Consider the following 22,270-nt stretch of genomic DNA (forward strand, 5'->3'; position numbering starts at 1 on the left):
TAAGGCACAGACAACAGCATTTTAGATGGCCTCAAGTTTATGGACAGTAGGATTTGGGAGACCAGCCAGAAGTGTGTTAGAAAAGCCAAGTCTTGAGGTAACAAAGGCACAACTGAGGGTTTCAGCAGCAGATGAGCTGAGACAATTGTGAAGTTGGGCAGTGTTATGGAGGTGAAAATAGGCATACTTAGTAGCCTCAGACAATTGCTAGGGAGGGGGATGGAGTCAGTGGCTAGGGAACAGTGTTTGGAATGGGGACCAAAAGCATGCAAAGGAATGTTTTCAGTACTATCACTCAGCATGCATATGTCATTCTTCACCAAACACCAATATGGAGGATAATCCCAGGGTTTGTTACACCACTAGTTACTTCTAGTTGTATATTTCTCTGTGGTTGGAGTTGCATAGGGACCTGTATGCTTTAAGGTCTAGTGCCTTTATGGGGTCACAAAAGTAGATTTTTATAAGTTTGTGTCGCTTTTTGAGCCATTACAAGTTTCTTGCCTGAAAAAGAATTATTTTTATGGTGTTTATATCAGCTTAGAGAGGAAATGTTTTATGCGATCATGGCTGGTCATCACTACATAACCTGCTAGTGACAGTCACCTCATAAGCTCAAATGCGATGCCCAAGTTTCACTTGGCTCAGTTCATGGATTTTTATCGTTTTAACATCCTTTGTAAAATTCTGAATATCCTGGTTAGTAGATTGCTTTGTATACTCCTGATGGGGACAAATTCACTGACCATTTTATTTGACTGGTTACTACAATGTAACCTGATCTCAAATGACCAACCTTACAAGAGATTTGTACAGTAGAAATTCTGACCTTCGCAAATGATTTATTCTTTTAAGTTGCTGCTAAAAAAAAAGCATTATTTTTAATACAGCCTCTCTACATGCATGTAGAGAATTATTTGTGATAACAAAACTTACGGTAGAAGGGGTGTGTTGCAGGGATGCTTTGGCCTAAAGTATTCCTCTCCCAGAAATGGATTTTTGAGTATTTTACTGAAGAATCAAAGCTAAGCTGTGCCGGGTTAGTGACTGGAATAATGATGCTATCAGTACTGCATTTTGTTTTGTTTACATCTTTTTCTGCAAAAATAATTTTTGCTCTCTCTTATTTCCTATAACTAGAAAATCACATCACTTGCCACTGAAATCAAATCAAGCCATTAAACAAAGATTTTTGAACAGAAAGAGAAGCATATTAAAACTACTTAAAATCCCCCTCAAGATATTTTTTCCTTGTGAAAAGTTATCCCCATTCGATGAATATCGAATTCAGAATAAGGTTTATTATGTAAATCAAATTGTGTTTAATCATCATCCAGAACAAATATTTAAAAAGACTTTGTTCATTCCTGCACCAGATAATGTAAATCATATCAAACATGTCATTACATTATCTTGAGGTGGCATGTATTGAAAATGATTTAATGTCTCTTTCTTTTCTGCCAGGAAGTTTGCCAAGCATTTTTCCAACAAGATATATCCATTTTCGGTAATTTTAAAGCACTCTAAGTCAGGGTTGCTCCATTTTATTTTCTGCCTTATTTATTTCACTATAATTTAATAACTGTGATGCTTTACTCCTGGGGCAAAGATCCAAGGTTAGTGCAGTAATCTTTTGCTGCCACTAGATGTCTTGATGTTGTTTTTTAAGGAGTAGACTTTAGCCACATCGAGAGGCAGACTTTTTCTCTAGCATATTTTGTTATCACTATGATTGTGACCAATTTTAATTCCAGACTTGTGCACTGAAACTTGATCTTAACATGTCAATAATTGAAAAGTGTTTTGATTTTACAACAGTAAAATCTTAGAAGATGAATTATTTTTTTCTGCACAGAATGGTGGATTTTAACAGATTGTGCATAGTTGAATTGTTTAAAACCTTGTGTATTGAGGTTTACACTGTTGTGTAGACACATTGACACAAGGAGATTAACAGAAGCTTTAAGGTATTGAGCAATTTGTGATTGAAAACGCAGCTTTCAATAGATATTTTCTGTAAAATTTGCGTCTAGAGGTAATGTTTCATTGTTGAACATGCATTTGTTCAAAATCTTAAAGAAAATTCTCTAATGTGGAGTTCATAATATGATTATCTTTTGTGGTTGGCTTTACTATTTTTAACGCCATATTTAATTTTATATATGCATCTTGAAAAGCAAACAATTTATCTCCTCGGAAATGGGCAAGTGTCACTATGATGCCTGGATTTTTTTCTCAGTAGTGAAGGGCTGGTATTTCCCTCGCTGACAACTGCTGACAAAGTTTTACTCGTCTTGCTCTAATCTAGCATCTAAACCAGCATCGCGCCTTCTACAGGGAATCGGTAGTGTCTATAAACAGGGTGAGATTTTTTAGCCAATCCAGTTCCTCACATGATACATGCAGAGTCTAATTTAAATTTGTTTCAAATCTAAAATTTGAGTAAATATAAGGAAAGGCAAATGGGATTGAGAGAGAGAAAATCTTAGTGTTGGCTAACTTCAGAGGGATTGAGACTCCCATTCTCCTATAAAATTAATTCTCAGTGGCAGAGCAGTTACTTGACAGTACTTATTACTTATCACTTATTACTTATCGTTAGAAATTCACTTGGTCCTGGATGTGCCAGTCCAAACTTTCCCATTCATCTCATGTGAAGCACCCCAAGTTCCTGGCATTCCATTTATTTCATTGTTGAGGCTATAGGAAGGACTGTAACAACACACCCTGTGAGGGAGCACACATCACTGACAGAAACTTTCAGGTTTCCACATTTAACTGTGCTTGTGCAAAAGCCAGAAATTGCTGACTGATTTACACCATTATAATGATGAACACTATTAATCTCACCATTATTATCTACGCACAATCTGCCCAATTGTAGCAAAGAATTAGCAGTCAATAAATATTGTGCTACATTAAGCAATTTTGTTTCATTTTATTAAATCAGCATACCAAAAACTATGTTGGAGCAATCGTGAAAGCAATTTTAGTTTACTATTTGGGGTTTTTGTGTGCAATGAAGAACAATGCTTATTGTGTAAATTCTGCAATTAAAATCAAATCTGTTTGTATCTGGCCAGTTATTTTGGAACCTTCCTACATTAAGTGCTTTTAGAAACTGTTTAGATTTGTGTATTGAGGAGCTGGACGTAAAAGTATTTGAGTAAGTAAGATATTTTTTAATAAACTGGGGCATGTTATAGTTATTGATTTTTCGACACCTATAAACCAGTTGACACTATGTGGAGAGTGTTCAGGTTTAGTGATTTTTATACCTCAAATTCAGTGGTGCAGGGACAGGTCGGTTATTATTGCAGGCAGTGATTAAGTTGGAGGATAATCCCTAAAATGTTGCCCATTAGTCACAAGTCCAGTATACTTTTGGGATAAATTTATTTCCAGATAATTTTTCTCTCTTGCTTTCCTTCCTTCCTTTCCCTCCTTCAATGTCCATGTTTGGAGATTTGTAACTGTAATCTGGATTGGTTTCAATCTCTCTCTCTTTCTGTTTAGTAGTTCCCCTGACAGACAAGCTCAGGAACCTGCCACGTGGGCAATAGAAAATGTTAATTGTGCTATGCTAATTGGTGCTATACCAATCAGTAGCCTGATACAGCAATGTTCCTGTACCACTATGCTGCTGTTTATGGTGCCAAAACAGTCTAAACTGCAAACTTGTGGAGTAGGTACTTCTAAACTACTCCCTGTGGGTCGCATACAACCCAAGGCCTGCTAATCTATCCTAAGCAACTCCATCTGCCCGTTATGCACTTACATTTCTTATTCACTGGTTTATTTTGCTTGAATTTTCTGCAGGCTGTTCTGAACACTTTTTCCAAAGTGATGGATAAATCCTAAATCTAATCCTAAATCTAATAATATAAACAACCTGCGATATATCCAGAGTATTGGGAGCAGAAATATATATAACCTCTGAAGTTCCCCATGCAACTACTTGGTTCATGATGACAAAAAAAACCAGTTCTCGCACAGAAACAAAACACTGTGGCTGTGAGAAATCTGAAATAAAAACAGAAAATACTGGAAATACTCAGTGGGTTAGATAGTATCCAACAAACTGTGCCACCATTGCGTCGTGTGCGTAAGATGATTTACATGATATGGGTTACAGTACCGTTGAGTTTTCAGCCTTCTATTTTGTTTTTTTTTCTACAGTAATTTTATATCTGAATATTGCAAAGCTGGTGTTCCAATGCTCAGTGCATAAACCCATATTGGAGTTACAATTGTCTTAAAGAAAGAGCAGCAATGATGCAATATTGTGCTTACGCCACTGCATTTTTGATCTGGTAATTTTTTATAGGAGTAGTTTAAAAATCATATGCATTGTTTTAATATTTTCACAGCACTAAATTATATTATCATAAGCTATTTGATTCAAATGGGTGTTGGATTAAATATATATTTAAAAATTTGACTTCATGAAAAGACGAAATTAAAAAGCATTTCTTTTGTAGTGCATGTTAACAAACCTCCTAAAGCTATAGCATTAAGAAAGGTCATGTAGCAGATTATTAACATATTACATTAGTCTGAAGCAGTAAATGTCTGTATAAATCTACCACAAATATTAAATACTTTATTCTCCTGTAATGGCCGTGTACCAAGTGCAGCCTGGTTTCTTTTCTCTCACCACCAATGCTACCCCCCACCCCCAACCCACCTCAAAGAACAGAAAAGAATTGACAGAGGACCTAACTAACCAAATGATTGATTTTGCACTTTGTCCATTGTGATAGGATGGGGAATCAAATTATATTAAAAAGGGTTCTGTTGCCTTTGTGCTGAGTTTTGCCTGAATGATGTTGAAATGACATGCGGAGGCTGTCGCCATCATGCAATTTCCTTCTGTTCTGCTGATGGGACATTAATATCACCATCTGTTTCTTTGTCAAGCTGCATCCGTAGTAAAACTCTGTTCATCTGTTTGACTCCTGTCCTTTGTTTGCCTTGCAGGCCATGCAGTATTCAAGCTCACCTATCTAAGCAATCATGACCACAAACATCTCTACTTTGAAGCAGACACCAACACAGTCAATGAAATTGTGCTGAAGGTGAGTGTCAGAGCACATATTTCACAAACTGGTCAGCAAAGAAAAGATGGTTCCTAATGACAGCATGGCAATAAATTCTGTACGTAGGATTATAATGTAGGTTGACTGTAATGAGCTCAAAGATGATTTGTGACTTGCTGAAGTATGTGGCATCATTACTGCATTTCAACAGTAAAAGTCATTCCACTGTATCTTTATAAGTGTTTCAATTTTCACCTTACAGAAATAGTAAACACCTTAGCAGTGAAAGTGAATTTAAGCAGTTCTTTCATAAGTCATCTTCACACAAGTGATGCATTGTTTCAAATCAGCTGAACGCTCCTGTGATTCTATAAATGAGCACTTAGAAAGTTAAGCATGTTTATTTTTGTTGTAGTGCCCCACACACTGATGCTAAACTGCTTTTGCAAAGTATACCGCTCTTTCACATTTGCAGTTGACCAGTGCTGTCAGTCTCGCGAGCAGCTGCAAACAGGAATTTTGTGCATGTTCAACTCTGTAGAACATGTGAGCAAAGAATTGACATCATAGCATCAGAGCACTCAATAAATCCTCAAAACAGAAACAAGACAATATTCCTTTTTGTAAAACCATTGGCAGAAAGATTAAAGTCTGTAGCAACAGATTTGTGTAAGCTTTTCAGTCACTTTAGATTACATATTTGATACAACATAAAATTAAAGTAAATTAGCTACCTTAACTGCGCTAGAGTGATAATTAAAGATGCCTCTTTTTTTTTAAGTTGAAAGTGATGTCACGGCTAGGATGCATATTTTGAGTCTGATGGGCACATTTACTGGATGTCAAAGCCCTTTGGTAGCTGGGAAAATCCAGTTTTTGTTAACAAAAAATATGCCTAGTCACTGACTAGCAAATCCAGTGAACTGCAAGAGACCCCATCCATTGAAAGCTAGTGGAAGATAAAAACAGCTTTATTTAACCTGGTGATCAATGGTTTTAATATTTTTCATACAGGTGATACCAGTCTTGTGGGAATTGATTAAATGTATTTTAAGCATTTTTTAAAAAAAATACTCATGTTCGCTAACCGTGAACGTCATGACGTTGTTACTGGAACCTAGAATATTATGTTTGACCAAAATAACTCTTTGGTTATTGTGGTTTTGATTTTTAGCCACAGTTAATTTTCTGTACTATTTTGGTTATTTTTAGGCACATATACAGCTCATATTGCATTCGATTTTAAGAGGAATTTACAGATTCATTGAAGCATTCCAATTGCAATTAAAATGCCAATAATACAGTGCTTCCCAAAGTGCTTTGACTTATAATGAAAATCTTCTGTTGTAAAAACAGTAACATTGAAACAGATGTAATATTGAATTCAAATTGCATTTAAGTTGAATGGGTATTTCATTTTAATGGCAAAAATCTACAAGTCTGTGGAGAGAGAGAGAATGAGGGATAATTAACTTTTTTTTTTGTATTTAGTTCTTCAATAAGCTCAAACAATTTTTAAAAGGAAAAAAATCAGAATGGTTGATTGTCAGATTGTTTAAATGTTTATTTCTGTTATGTTGTAAACTCTTGCATTTCCTTTTCCCCTAAATATTCTGTTATATCACTGAAGTCATGTCACCTTTTCCACAATTCTTATAAAACTTATTTTTTTAATATTGTGGAATTGAACCATTGACCATATGATCATCACATTTTCATGGCTGCCAGGAGTTCCGTTTTTAATTCTTCAATGAATATTAACTTGACAAAGTGTAGTGGCACATATCCAGTATGGTGGGTGACATTAATATAAAGTGAACTGTAACATTTAGACTTTAGTAGAAAACTTCTAATGAATTTTAAATATGTTCCACAAAGAAATGTTTGTTTTTAATTCAGCTGCCTCAACAACAGCTAAATATAACCTTCAGTGAAAATGAGATGCAGAGGCTACGCAAGGGATTAAAGGATTACCTGAAAGGTCAAAATTAATATTAGTGTAGGCAGCTAGACTAAGAAGTATTTATAGTCTTAATTGTCGTAATCAAGATGCACTCAAAGATTTATGTAAATAATATAATGTGATGCAGTTTCATTGACCTAAAGTTGGTATAAATCTATTGAGATGTCACTTATATTCAGGCATATTGCAGCTTGCTTAAGTTTAACTAGGGATATATTTAAGCATAGATTTTTGGCTTTGAAACCAAAACCACACACAATCGCAAAATTTAAGTGATATTTTAGATTGGTTGATCAAAATACCAACCAAGAAAAGCTATGTCACCTGAGGAACGATAGAATGAAATATATGAGAATTAATTGAGAGAAACATTTATGGGCTGGACTGGGAACTATTAACCTAAAGCATCTCTAGCTTTATGAATTATTGTTTTGTGCAAATTCAGGCTTTTCCAGTCAGTCTGGACAAGATTTATGAACAAATGTTTGCATCTGCCATTATGATTTTGGACAGCAGTTTAGTTTGTGCAGAGTCCAAAAAGGGGTTGAGATCTGGGTCAATTCCTATTGTGCTTATAATGGGCCTCAAGTCACTGGTCCTCAATCCTTTGATTGTTTTCAGCAGTGGGGAATCATTCTTCAAGTATTTCCTCAAACTATGAATGTAGAAACTCTTTCTTCCTTTGACATGCATTCTTTTCATAACTGGAGGAAGAATTTCAGGGTTTTCCTTTCTTCATTATTCAGTTTTTTCTTGCACTCTGATTCCTGAAGATTCCACACCATCATCCAGTATCTTCCTATGTTATTCACAAGCAGTAATTGTTACCGTTCAACTGCAGGGAATATCGCAGCCAAGCGTCTATTCTCATCCAGTGTCCACATGCATGTATTCCAGGATGGGTCACTGGATACTAATCCGAAATGGAAACCCTGGCCAATTCTTTCCTCTTCCACAAGCTGGTCTGTTGGGATCAATTTTAATGCTTTTGCCGCTACCCTAACAAACTAACAGCACAAATAAATTCAAGCATTGGGCTTTCTATGTATGCATGGCTCACTGCTTCAATCCCAAGGCAGTTTTACTTATTGAGATGTCACCTATGCAACTTAGTTCCTAGATTACGGACATCTTCTATGGGCATAAATTCTTGCCAGCTTCAGATGTTTCCCTGTTGCTTACCTTGTTGGTGAAGATCATGTCTTTTTTAAGGGTATCCTTAAAGAGTATTACAAAACCCTCTCCAAGAAACACAGCACCAGGTCTGAAATGGCACCAAAAAGTAAAGTTTGCTGATTACCTCAGGACGGGATATGATGGAAAGAGATTTTGGTGAGATTGGGGCCCATCCACTTGGAATTTAGAGATTGTTGAAAATCTTCCTACAATCGAAGTTGCTCAAATATGAATCACTCTGTGACTTTTGGCAATAAAAGTTTTGGCTACAAAAAGAGGGAATGTAGAGTAATGGCCAGAGACAGTCTATATCCATTTAGAAAGAAGGATCTTTTGTGCTTTCTTTCACCTTAAAAGTAGTTCTTGCTACTTACCACTATATTTAAACAAAGTACCTGGCCTACATACAATATCTCTTGAAGACACACCAGTGATGAATAATTCACTGTTTTGAGTCCACATCATATTACTTTATGTTGCATTCACCTTATTGTAACCAATTTATATTTGGACATTTTGTGGGGTTTTTTCAAGAAAGTGTAATTTTGTTTATTTTTCAAACCATATTTTAATGTTTAAGGCCTCTGACATTGTTTAACTGATTTGTATTAGTACTGCACAGTTTGACATCCTTTTCCCCTTTTGTTTCCTTCTTTGGGACACACCTTGCCTCAGCTCAGCATGTCACAATTCAGTCCTACTGAGATCAGTTAATCACTCTGTAGGGAATTGGAAGTACACAGTCTCGTCTTGTTGCTCTATGTGCAGCTCTGTAATAAACCAAGCTCCCTAAAAAGTGTCCTTGCTGATCTTATTACAAGAATTCGATTGCCTAGCTGCAAGGGTGAAACTTGCTCTTTTTAATCTGTTTTTACTTTGCTTTCTTGGATGCCCTTGCACGGACGGCATCAGCCCTGAACAAGATGTTGAGTGGTGATCTGATTATTGCCCTCCCATCAATATCTGAATGAAACAGGCCACAAACAAGCAGCAGAAAATGCCTGAGGTGACATTTATTTTCTCTCCTCTCTCTAGAGGGAAAATATACATCTCTGCTTCTTGCCACTGCTTAGCAGTGTTAATCCAGTTGGGAACTCCTTGAGTGGGGGTGATTTTATTGATCTATATCCTATGGTCTACGGAGCAATGCATTGCAACTGCAACATTCATTACTACCGTGTGTGAAAATATGAGAGTAAAGTAGCCATGAATAGAAATGCAGGTTATGAAAGCTTTTACCGGTACGTAAATAAGTAAATGTTGCTCCCCTTGAGGTAGTCAGGAGAAATTATGATGGAAATTGAAGAAATGACAGAGATGTTGAACAAATATTTTGGGTCTGTCGTCACATTAGAAGGTACAAATGACATACCAGTAATAAAGGGTAACCAAGGGGCTAATAAGAACAAGGAATGTATGATAATTAATATCAGTAGAGAAAAAGCATTAGAGAAACTGGGGAACTGAAAGCTAACAAATCCTCAGGACTTGATGGCCTACATCATAAGGTTTCAAAAGAAGTAGCTGTAGAGATAGGGGTACAGTGGCTGTTATCTTCCAAAGTTCCCTAGATTCCAGAATAGTCCCAGCAGATTAGAAGTTAGGAATTGTAACACTGTTATTTAAGAAAGGAAGGACATTGATAACAGGGCCAGATGAGAAAAAAACATCTTCACTCTTAAGGTTGTGAATCATTGGGATCCTGGACCCCAGAGGGTTATGGATGCTCGATCAGTAAGTATATTCAGGGCTGAGATTGATTTTTGAAAAGTGAAGAGAATCAAGCGGGCAGAAAAGTTTTGTTAAGGCATGGGATCACCCAGGATCATATTGATTGGCCGAGCAGGTTTGAGAGGACAAATGGTCTACTCCTATTTCTTTTGTTCATGTTGTTGAGAATTTATTTCCACAAGACCAGCAGACATTGACCAGTCCATGCCTGGTGGTCAGTAGGTTTGGATTCAACTGGACCACGTCAAATATACTCAGGCCCCACTCTCCTCTGACCAAGACTCTAGAATCAATAATGCATGCCTTTTTTGTCCTCCATGACCAACGATCTACTCAAACCCCTCTTCCCTGTTCCTCAACCTTCTTTAACCAAAGTAATTGAAAAGTGGACATCTTTATCCCTAAGACAGCGGTCGTACGCCCAACTGTCTATTGCTACTTTTCCCTACCTTTCCACTCACCTAAGACTGTGTTTCTTGAGTTTCTTTCCTGTTTCTCGTTTTTAAAAAAAACTCAGTTCATCCTTCAGCCATCTCCTATTCTTTTGACCTTCATTCCCCACCAATGTTCCTTTCAAAACACACACTCTTTATTCCTGTATCCTTGCAAACACTTGCCCCATCCCAAACTGTTTTGGTTTCTTACCAGCATGGAGCAGCGTTCTGGCTGATGTCAGAGGCAGGCAGCTTTAGTGCTTTATGCACTCCAGGTAAACATTCAGGGACCTGTGAAATGGAAAGGAGAATTTATTTAGAGGATAACCGTAGTCTGATTAAAGATTGTTTTTAGTTAATTACAGTTAACTTGTTGTACGAGTGAAGCTGCCTATTCAGACATGCTTACAAAATATGAAAATGAAATTGGTTCGCTCCTAAAGAATTGTATGTAACTAGTGCTGAACTTTGTGTTTAATTGAGAATATAAGTATGCCTTATTGTGTGAATATACTTGCAACATCTACCCCATTCCTCCCTTCAGGCCCCTGGCAGATACTGTGCTTCAGCTAAGATATTAGGCCCAGAGATGCAAGATACAGGACACTCTTTCTTAGATTTTCACACCACCCTTTTAGAGAGACACCTTGTACTAGCACCACCTCCAGGCTGTCTGCTGTGATGCTCTAGTCACAATTTGAGAATGTCAGATGCCAGTTTCCATCCTGCCACACTGTAGTCTAGTACACAGCAAAAAATTGTATCTTGGTACTGACCTAATTTTGCACCATCTGAAAGGGTTTTATTTATTTATGATGGTGATTTTAAAGCTCTGTTTTGTTTAAATACTAGGCTTGTATTCAGACGACTAGTCATTTTTATGTCCATTCAGAAAACAGCAACCTAAATGATGTGGTTACTTGGGACTCTGTGCTAATCTCAAATTCTGAACCAGCTATAATACAGTGATAAATCTTATACTTGAGTGAACTAAAACTATTAATTGAACAATTAGTTTGGGGGAAGGGGTCAATTAAATTACTCTGCGTATTCCAAAGTGTGCAACACAAATACTACACATCCCACTCGCACGAGGTTTAATAATGGTTACAGATTAAAGCCAGCATGATTCCAGTCTTTTTTAAAAAGCCATCTGATTCAATTTCTGGGTTAAAAAGTGCAAATACTGATGCATTTAGAAGTACTGCGCATTAATAGTTAAAAATAAGTCCAACATTATGTGGCATAGCTTGTACAATAAATGCTGCAACATTTTGCATTAGTGCAGTACTTGGAATGCACACACCACTCAATACTGGTGTGATATTTACATGGAAGAAGTGTTTTCTTTCTGGAAATTGGCACAATTCAAGCCACTGTCAAAATGAAGCATGTTAATTGAACCCAAGTGAAAAAGAAACATACCCGAGACCGAACAGTTCTGAAACTGTGGAAGTTGCACACTTGATGGAGCAGTCAGAGACTTCTAATCTATTGATATAGTCAGACTGGCATGGAGAGGTGGAGAAAAGATAAATGACTGCATCAAGGAAGTTTTTCACACTTAAAAAATTGTGAAGACACAAATGTGGGAAAACATTTGTACTTCAAGGCCAACCTTATGATTCCAGGTAAAGTAAATTTTCATTTGTGCATTTCAACATTTTTTCCATTTGTTCCAGTCACTCCTGGAATAATAAAGCCATTTTATAAATCAAGAATATATTTGTAGCAGTGTGTGATATCTTACGATGATTTTATGTTCTTAAAATGAAATTTCTTCTATTCACATGTCTACAAAGCACTGATTACTGAGCTTGAGGGAGCAGGGAGGGTATCTTCACATGTCCTCGAGGTGGTGCTGTGTGGCAGGGGCTGCCTCAGCTATGGGTAAACTGAATGCTAGCTGGCAGAGAGCTCCCACAAACATGTTTCTGGAAGACTGGAGAGCTCCAAATGGCAGCATTTTCATGCAGATTGTTGGACGTTTGCTGGTTTTCCACCAGTTTGATTGACCAAAGAGACATCCGCTGGTCAATCATTTTTAGCGCTATCACTCAACATTGTGCAACATGATGGCAATGTGCAGTTGCGCAGTAGCAGACCAAATAGAGCAGGAGATGTTTTCCATAGCTTGATGAATATTTGGACCTTTGTGGGTGACCGAGTAGGTATTCATTTCAGTACTGTTCTTCCCAAGGGCTAGATGCACCAGTGGGTGAAGATAACCCACCTGTAAAGAGGCGGATGATTCTTTTTACTGCACATGTTCCAGAATTGTAGAGGTATTGGTGCAGATGTCAGTAAGGTGTGAAATACGATTTGCTTTAGCAAAAATGATGTTAGCAGATTACAAAAGACATAGTGCAGCAGTGTTTACTCCTGCATTTAATTACCTTAAAAACATTTATGAAACATTCCTGCCTCATCAGAAAGTATGGGCGGCATGGTGGCACAATGATTAGCACTGATGCCTCACACCGCCAGGAACCAGGGTTCAGTTCCGGTCTCGGGTCACTGTCCGTGTGGAGTTTGCATATTCTCCCCATGTCTGCGTGGGTTTCCTCCGGGTCTTCCGGTTTCCTCCCACAGTCCAAAGATGTGCGGATTAGGTTGATTGGCCATGCTATATTGCCCCTTAATTCAGGGGATTAGCAGGGTAAATATGTGGGGTTATGGGAATAGGACTTGGGTGGGATTGTGATTGATGCAGACTCGATGGGCTGAATGGCCACCTTCTGCACTGTAGGGATTGTATGTATGGATTGTATTTTTGAAACGCTTTCTGAATCATGCTCGGTTGTTTAATGGCTTCTGTGTTGTGATGTGGACCAATTTATTATGTTCCACTTTCATTTTTGTCCTTTTTTTAAGGCCATGATATATCTAAGGAAACCTTCTGCATTGTGCAAAATATTATTGGTTTGTGGTTGAAGGATCAGCATTTTTACTCAAATGTACCTTTTATGTTGGCCAAAATCAACAGTATAGAAAATATAGATGGTGTTGCAGTTTGCAGTAGCAGCATCAACTGCATAGAAATTGATGTTCATTGGGGCAAATTAAACATCGTATTTCTGTTCTTATTAATAAAAATAATGCATCTGGCGGAAAAGTAGATGGCGGTCTTGTGATGCAGTGGATAGTGTCCCTTCCTCTGAGCCAGAAGCTCTGGGTTCAAGTCCCACTCCAGCACTTGATGACTATGACAGGTGTGTGCATAACGTGGCCAAACAGGTTGATTGTCAGCCTGTAAATCCTTCCAATACACCTTATGACAGCTGGTAAGAGTGGGAGAATTTTCTGGTCAGCCATATCTCAGAAGGCTACATCAAAACAATGCCATCTTTACCAAGAGTGGTCATGGACCAATCTGATGGAAGCCCATGGTTGCCAATGCCCTCTTAGGGCATGATATCTGAAGGAAGAGGAGGAACCTAGATGGTCCTTGGGGTACTGTTCTATTTTAAATGAAGGGAATAGGACACAGTGCCATTATGCTCAAACTTTCTGCCAATTGCTATGGAGCTGTATATCCCTACCCTCTTTTAGACTGGGTACAAACTAGGCTTTTCTTCAGTAGCTTCCTGAAAGAAGAGGAGTGACTAAAGTAGAGACCAGTTTAGATGTTCTATTATCACACACCACGTCTCTAATGATGCGCTTGCACTTGAGGTTGCCAGCAAAGTTGCTCCTTTCTGAGCCTGAGAAACTGCTGCAGGTACAAAGGACAATGTTTTTCCTGGTTGCAGGTACATTCAAGAAGTCTCACAACGCCAGGTTAAAGTCCCAACAGGTTTATTTGGTAGCAAATACCATAAGCTTTCGGAGCACAGCTCCTTCATCAGATGGAGTGAATATCTGTTCTCCAACAGTGCACAGACACAGAAATCAAGTTACAGAATCTCCACATGCAGGTACATTCACATTACGCTGATGTAGAAGATTCTACTTGACTCCGTATCTCGCTGCTTCTTGGAAAATCCTGTGTGAAATGTTATCGCCACCACCCCCACCTTCCGTCCCCTTTGTATGGCTTTGTCAATAAAATATTCCCCTCTTGCAACAGCTACCACTGAGCCATAGCTGAAAAGATATTACAAATGTTTTTGAGAAACAGTTCACTCCCAGAAGGAGGGGTAATCTGAATTAGTTTGCATCTGAATAGCATCTGAAAATCATGATGAACCTGCAGCTGGTGCCTGCCCAGGTGCCACATCCTTATCTAGCCCCTCTCCAATCTGACATGAATTGATCCTTTTTGCCAGGGATGAGAGGGGGTAGTTTTGTAGTTCTGCCACCTTTTGACAATCTCTCGATTGTCTGATCCTGCAAAAAGAGTAAAAGCAGTGAGAATATCTTCTGTTTGCCTTCAAATGCAATAAAACACAGAAGTCGATAAGCAGATCACAATGGGGGTGATGCCTAATGCATGCTAAAAGTTATTTCTTACCGCGTGAACTTTGAGAGAACTTTGTCGCAAGTTCCTGCTATAAATGCAGTGCAGTGCCATCATGGAAAGTGTGAATGGCTCCTCCTCTTACCTTAGCAGACTCAGTAAGATCGTTAATTCTTTGTGGCAGTGACTGGCCATACGTGAGTCACAGCATTGGTTGTCACTGCCCTCGTTGCCTCCTGTTGTACTTTTTCAGGGTTGACATGCTTGGGTCCAAAGAGTACATCCCTCTGCTGCCTGAGGGAAGATCACCTTCAGCTGCATATATGGTGGAAATGGGGCTTGGTCCCCTCGAGCAGGTCTCTCAAACCTCCTCAGACATTGCTTGCTTGCGAGCCAAATTCTGTTGTTGATTTCTTCAGCATTTACTCTTCATAGAAATCATAGAAATCATAGAAACCCTACAGTGCAGAAGGAGGCCATTCGGCCCATCGAGTCTGCACCGACCACAATCCCACCTGGGCCCTACCCCCACATATTTTACCCGCTAATCCCTCTAACCTACGCATCCCAGGACTCTAAGGGGCAATTTTTTTTTTTTTAACCTGGCCAATCAACCTAACCCGCACATCTTTGGACTGTGGGAGGAAACCGGAGCACCCGGAGGAAACCCACGCAGACACGAGGAGAATGTGCAAACTCCACACAGACAGTGACCCGAGCCGGGAATCGAACCCGGGACCCTGGAGCTGTGAAGCAGCAGTGCTAACCACTGTGCTACCGTGCCGCCCCTTGCACTCTCATTTTAAGCTGCTGCAGGCCTCAAAATCCTTCAGCACTACACAGGTTTCTGGCCCGCACTCCCTTACAGTACGTTGCCAATCAAAGATGGGAATACCATCAGGAGCTTGCCTCAATTAAAATTAGGCTGACTCCAAAAATAATGGCAGGCTGATTGAAATGGCACCCTGCAGAAAATCTGGGCATGTCTCTAGGTATGTGCAATGTTCTTGGTTGGCTGGTTAATGTACATAACTGTGTGCTTGACAGTCTGAATACATCAGTTGTTTTATTTGTTTTACCCAATACTGTTTTGCTTTTGTATTTATTGATTTGCCTAGAATCTGGCAATGTGCTACATCAGGGATGTGACCAATTTACTCAGACATTAGCAAACTAACTGTCTCAATCACTCCAGCTAGTCCAGACTAAGGTTTTATTAGCCATGAAATAAATATTCAAAATCAGTTGAAGGTATTAGCTTTAAAATTTAACGACTATGAAGACCCAGCAGTACATAAAACTGTTCAGGTTTTAAGCTGCCAAATCTTTTCAGTGAACCAACTGATGCTAAGCCAAAGGGCTTTTTGCATTTTGATTTTTACATTAACCTTCCATTAAAAATTATCACGGCTATCATCACAAAGTATCGTAGCCAATAAATTAGCATTTTATGAGACATGTAAAACAAGTATTTACGATTTGCTAATGTGACTGTCTTTCATGCTGAACCAGCTTCTGTGTCAACTTTATTCAGTGCTCATCACCTTTTTAGGTTTGTCCATGATTAGATTAGAGGCTTTTATATATTCACCACCAAACCAAAGATTATGTTATATAAAGGGAAGAAGCTCAAATAATGTGGGTATCCTTTTTAATTGAAAGACCAAACTGAAGCATGGTGGAAATTATTTATTTAATAATTTTGATACAAAGATAAAGCTGACTTCTGAAGGCTTACTGGTGTCTAAATGTAAGTTAGAGACACCTTTGTCAAGAGTATACAAAAAAAACCTGGCATTTAATTACATCTCTTTCTGTACTTTGCTCTGTTCACATCAGGTTTTCATTTGCAATTTCAAAATTTGTTCAGAGGGATTCTCCAACTCCGCTAAAATGCACAAAAACGCAACACAAGTTTTGCTAAGTCCTGGAATTTCAATGATTAAAGGTGTTTTTTTATGTGCATAGGATACTTAAATTGATATATTTGACATGTTGCAAATTATTTTCTTTGCTACCAAAGAAAAGCCCTAGTTTAACCCTTCTCCATTGCAACTTTATATTCAGGCTCAAATAAATGAAACAACTGGTTTGGCGATTGAGCTGTATCTCAGTGTTGCATTTCAGTCAAAATTACTAAATTATCCATTAAATGTCGGAATGGAAATGCAGCCTTCTAGTAACCAAATGAGTGTTTGTTTATTAAGAGTGGTTTTGAGAACACAGAGTTGGTACATTGTGTGTACAATTTGGACTGTTGCTGATAGTAATTTAGTGAAGTTGGGTGGTTGACCCAATGTGTGAACGAATAGTTGATTAAGCACAGAGGAGCTCTCAGCCTCTGCCATGTGTTTGACCTTAAGAAAATATTAGATGCTCCTAATGTTATTAAAATCAATTTGGTACTGCTGAACAGATATTCGATTGTAATTGTTCCACAGCATCTAGAGAATTTGTTAGAATATCTTTAATAAATTTATATATTTCGATACCTTAAAGAATGTTCATTTGTTACTAAAATCCTTTCGGTCTCTTATCCTTCAAATCTGCTAAAATAATTATGATTTTTATTTTCTTATTTTTAGATTAACTATATTTTGGAATCCAGAGCAAGTTCAGCACGAGCAGACTACCAAGCTCAAAAACAAAGAAAACTTAGCAGAAGAACAAGCTTCAGCTTTCAGAAGGACAAAAAGTCAGGACAGTAGTGTGAGCCTCAACAAACTGTCCAGATAATTCTGCTGAGGAAGGTGTCTCAGATGGGGGATAAAACCATGAAGTTGTTCCTTACTTGTCCGGGCTGCCAAGAGCAGAGCAAAGAAAACTGATTAAAATTTGGAGACATTTAGATCTCTTGCTATTGACATGTTCAGAGTCCTAAGCTTCCTGTTTGGGATGCAGGTTTACCTCCAAGGTTCTTCCCCTCAACAAGCAGCCATATCAGAGAGAAAAATAAGTGGCTAGGTTTGGTTCCCTGTGCTTTGATTCATGGGGAGGGTCCACATATATAACCACCCAAGGAATACAGATACAATGAATTGCACTGTCTGACAAGTGACTTTACACAGGTGTCATAGCTTGTCACATGATCAAAGATGAAAGTTAATCATGTGGGACAAAAGCCCCAAAATTTCCTTTTTTGATTATTTTAAAAACAATAACTGGACAAACAGTTTAACAGTTTTTTTCTTAACAGCTGAATAATACATTTTTTATGGCCTGCGAAGGAAATAAACATTAGTTTTTACTGTGACCTGTAAATGTTCCTGCATTGTACCTGCTAATTGTAATATAATGACAAAGCACTGTGTAAGAAATAGCTGGTATTATTTCAGACTGTCATTTGAGGACAGTATGGGAATGTATAATATGTTTAAAACATTTTTCTTTCTGGCAAAATGTATAAAAAAAAACTGCAGTTTCCAAAAAAAATCTATAATATTTTTAGTTGGAATATTCTTTATCAACCAATTTTTAAATGGCTTTGAATTGTCAACATTCATATCAACACACCATATTTAAGCCATAAATTTAAAAGAAGCTCCTATTTAAGGGATTGCAACTGATTCAATTGAATCTCTTCACTTCTGGTGATCTGGATTCACATTCACTCAATAAAATGAAGATGATTTCCACGTCAGCCATTTCACTAGCACAAATGTGGTTCTCAGCTGAGGTGAATAAATTCAACCACTTTTCACATCTCTACAGTATTTCATGACTTTGCTTAAATACAACAAAGTTAACAAGAGGGTCAAAGGTCTCAAATTAAAAGTGCAAACTGCCTTTGGCTTGCACCCCCGATATCAAGCAAACATTTCCATCAAATCAATATTGACAAGACTTCCCGTTCAGCTCCTGCTTAGATATCCACGTCTTTGCATCCAATACCATCCTCCCCTTCTGGTTTCTTTGAACTAAACCTTATGGTATGTAACCTCATTCAACTCTCAGCTGAATTTCAAATCCCACTTCCTTGCCAACTGCACAACTGTCTATTATGACATCCAGTGCTGTTGAAATGTTTAACTGGGCCTCGTCAAATTCAGAATCAATTTCTTGACAACTGAGCTTCTCCTTCCTTTGCAAATTGCAGTCCTCAATAACATACGCTGCATGTGAACAAAGTCATATTTCTAGTTTAACTCCTGTGCGCACCAATCTTCACTGGATCCCTATATCGTTACGTCAGCAATATCAAAATCTTTGCCTCTATCTTCATTTCTCTCTATAGCCTCACCTCTCCCTCTATTTGTATACTCATTCAGCCCAATATTTCTCTATATAACTTCTACTCATCTGGTCTTGAACTCCTTTGCCTTACTCTTTTTCACTTCTTGGATGCTGAATCTTCAGTCACCTACCCCTCCACCTTCTTAAAAGCTTACCCCTTTCATTTTGATTTAGTCACGACTTTCAATCCTCCGGTTCCAATTATTTTGCCTCTGGAGCATACCAAGATGTTTTCTTATGAGTGTATGAAGTTGTTCCTGTTGAAAGCATAATGTTAAAGAGTGTGGCACTATTCAGCTATGTTCTGAAAGACCTGGCGTATTGAATTAATGCTAATCGATGCAAACTGTATTTTTCTAAAGATAATGTTGAATCATAGAATCTCTACAGTGCAGAAGGAGGCCATTTGGCCCATCGGGCCTGCACCAACAACAATCCCACCCTTTGCCCTATCCTCATAACCCCACATATTTACCCTGCTAATCGCCTGTTAAGGGTCAATTTAGCATAGCCAATCCACCTAACCTGCACATGTTTGGACTGTGGGAGGAAACTGGAGCACCCGGAGGAAACCCATGCAGGGAGAACGTATAAACTCCACACACACAATCGAACCCGGGTCCCTGGCGCTGAGTCAGCAGTGCTAATCACTGCTACCGTGCCGCCCCAACTGAAGTTTAAGATCTATTTAAGAAACAGCCACAATAGATATGTTGACACAATGTCTTCACGTCCCAAAATGAGAAAAATACATGGTTTAATAATAGACTCCCACAAAATCAGCCTTTTCTTGTTGCTGGTGGCGTAGCTTGTTGAAACGGCAAAGCTTGAGGTCACAGAGTAGTGATGGGTGGACTAGCATCAGCAGTTTTCATCATGCAATTAATTTATATTCATTTACAGTTTGTGGGCTTCGTTGGCAACCAGGAGAAGGTGGGAATGAGGTCTTGCACCACCTTCCCAAACAACTAAGTGATTTACTAAGCTGTGGTGTGGGACAAGAGTCACAGAGAGGCCAGACACTGTAATATCCCTAAAATGCACTCATGAACTGGTTGGGTAATCCGACAACTTTATTTTTATTTCCAAATTTTAAAACTGATACAAATCCCAAGGCTGCAATTGTGAGATTTGAACTTGGGCTGACTCCGGCTTGCTAGTCCAGTAACTACCACACTATCATACGTAATAGATTATTACTAATAAGCATAGCAATGGGCCAAGCTACAGAAAAACTGCTTTTATTGCTGTGGGATTTGTGAATATTTTGTTTCTTTCATTATTTCATGGGATGTTGGTGAGCATTTGTTGCCCATCCCCAGTAGCCCTTGAACTGAGTGTCCTTGCTCGGCTTTTTCAGAGGCAGTTAAGAGTAAACCACATTGTTAAGTCTGGGTTCAAATGTAGGCCATACCAGGTAAGGATGGCAGATTTCCTTCCCTAAAAGGGCATTAGTGAACCAAGTTGGGTTTTCACAACAGTTGATGACATTCTCTCCCCACAGATGCTGTCAGATACGTTGAGATTTTCCAGCATTTTCCATTTTTGTTGTGAACTGATGACAGTTGCCTGATTGCCATCACTTTATCTTCCTGATTTATTAATAGAATTCAAATTCCTGTGATGGGATTTGAATCCATGACCCCAGAGCTCTGAATTACTAGTCCAGTGACATTACCATTACGCTTTTTGTCTCCTTAGCCCACCCCATTTCCCAGTTATTTTATAGAAGACAATTTTTCTCTCTGGCTATTCCACACTCACCCAACCCCCCAAATCACTGTCTTCCCCACTCACTGCAGCGTCATCTCCCTTTTAAACAGGAAACCATTGAACAACAATCCTAAGAATAGCACAGTAACTTCATTGCAATGTTAATGTAAGCCTACTTGTGACACTAATGAATAAACTTCATAAACTTTATTTTTGTGCTAGCCCTTTAGATGCAATTTCTTTGCAATTGTTTTGTTGCCTTACCGCATTAAAATCTGGACGATTAGTAAAACGCATGTAGAGATTTTGAGGTGAACTGACCACTAATATACAAGCCCATCTGCTACGGTGATAACAATTTGCACTTCCATGAGTATTTACATCTACAATTACAATAAAATCAACTATACTTGCCCTCAGTCATATACAGCCCTGTATGCTTAATGCGCTTTGCGATACATCAACCTTACTTAAAAATGCAGATAAAAGTGAATTTAAATACCGTTTTTTTGAAGAAAGATCTAGTAACTAATTGCTTTCTTTTAAAGATGCAGCAATGTAAATTGTTTTATAAGGCATTATTGTTTTAAAAGCCTATAAAAAAAACCTTAATTTGCTAACCTCATTATGCTCTTTATCCTTTTTTCCCTCACACTAATGCTTATTTAATGATAAATGTTGTATCAACACTATTATTTGAAATAGATTTAGAAGAAAAGCAATTGGACAGATGAGACAGGGATTTGCATTTCATTCTTCCCCACGCACACACACTGCCTGATGGTTGCTGTGCTGCTAAGATGTGTCAATTGGAGGCCATTCATTTCCTCACAGGAAGGAAAGAACTAATAATCCACACTAGTGCTCAAACCTGAACACACCGCCTTAAATTAGGCCAATTGAAAATTTCAAAAGAAATTCATAGGTTGTTGTATGGTGAGCATATTAAGGGCTGTGGAACCAAGACCTGTAAATAGAGTTAATATGCAGATCAGATCCTTAATTGGTAGAGCAGACCTGAGGGGTGGAATGGCCTATTACTGCTACCCAACAGCACTTTATGGCACCTTCAATACAGTTGTCTGCCCTCAGCCATAGATTATGTTTCAGTCTTTATTTTGTCTCTGCATTTTCTATTTTTCTGTCATTGTTTCTGAGTCTCCGTAACTAATTTACTTTTCTGTTGTTTTAAGTACTGCTGTCCCCTATAAATTATGAGTATGAGCTGAATTCCTTTTTTTTCAGTGTTCTGAATACAAAGCTGGGTTTTCTTTTTGATGCAAAGAAGCACTTTATCATTTAATTGTGGTGCATCTGACCATATTTGGCAGATCTGTGAACTGGCTGGCAACTTTTAATTCCGGGCTGGTCCAAAATCCAGCATCCTCGGGACTGAGATTGTGCCAGATTTTGGACGATAAGATCAGGTAGCCTAGCCAATGTATCTGTAAAAACACTTTCATTCGGTTAAGTCCCAGCAGTTTTCCTGCGCACACTTTGGAGTACCTCAGTCTCTGCACTGAGATATGTGTCTTTTATTTGTGGATGGGGAAGAAGGTGCATCCCCCCACATGTCAGGCAA

At 38.4% G+C, this 22,270-nt stretch overlaps 1 protein-coding gene across 9 annotated transcripts in view; it reads left to right on the forward strand.

The window, feature by feature from the left end:
* mapkap1 (MAPK associated protein 1) overlaps window positions 1-18,181 on the forward strand; it is a 260,057-nt gene extending 241,876 nt beyond the window's left edge. For all 9 annotated transcript variants that reach the window (XM_078226462.1, XM_078226460.1, XM_078226457.1 and 6 more), the window contains 2 exons: window positions 4,981-5,078; window positions 17,328-18,181. In XM_078226462.1, coding sequence (XP_078082588.1) covers window positions 4,981-5,078; window positions 17,328-17,450 — 221 coding nt within the window. In that variant the 3' untranslated portion in view covers window positions 17,451-18,181. The remainder of the gene's footprint in view (window positions 1-4,980; window positions 5,079-17,327) is intronic.
* Window positions 18,182-22,270: the final 4,089 nt, after the last annotated feature.

The sequence above is a fragment of the Mustelus asterias genome, chromosome 13 (assembly GCF_964213995.1).
Source record: "Mustelus asterias chromosome 13, sMusAst1.hap1.1, whole genome shotgun sequence".
Classification (NCBI taxonomy): domain Eukaryota; kingdom Metazoa; phylum Chordata; class Chondrichthyes; order Carcharhiniformes; family Triakidae; genus Mustelus; species Mustelus asterias.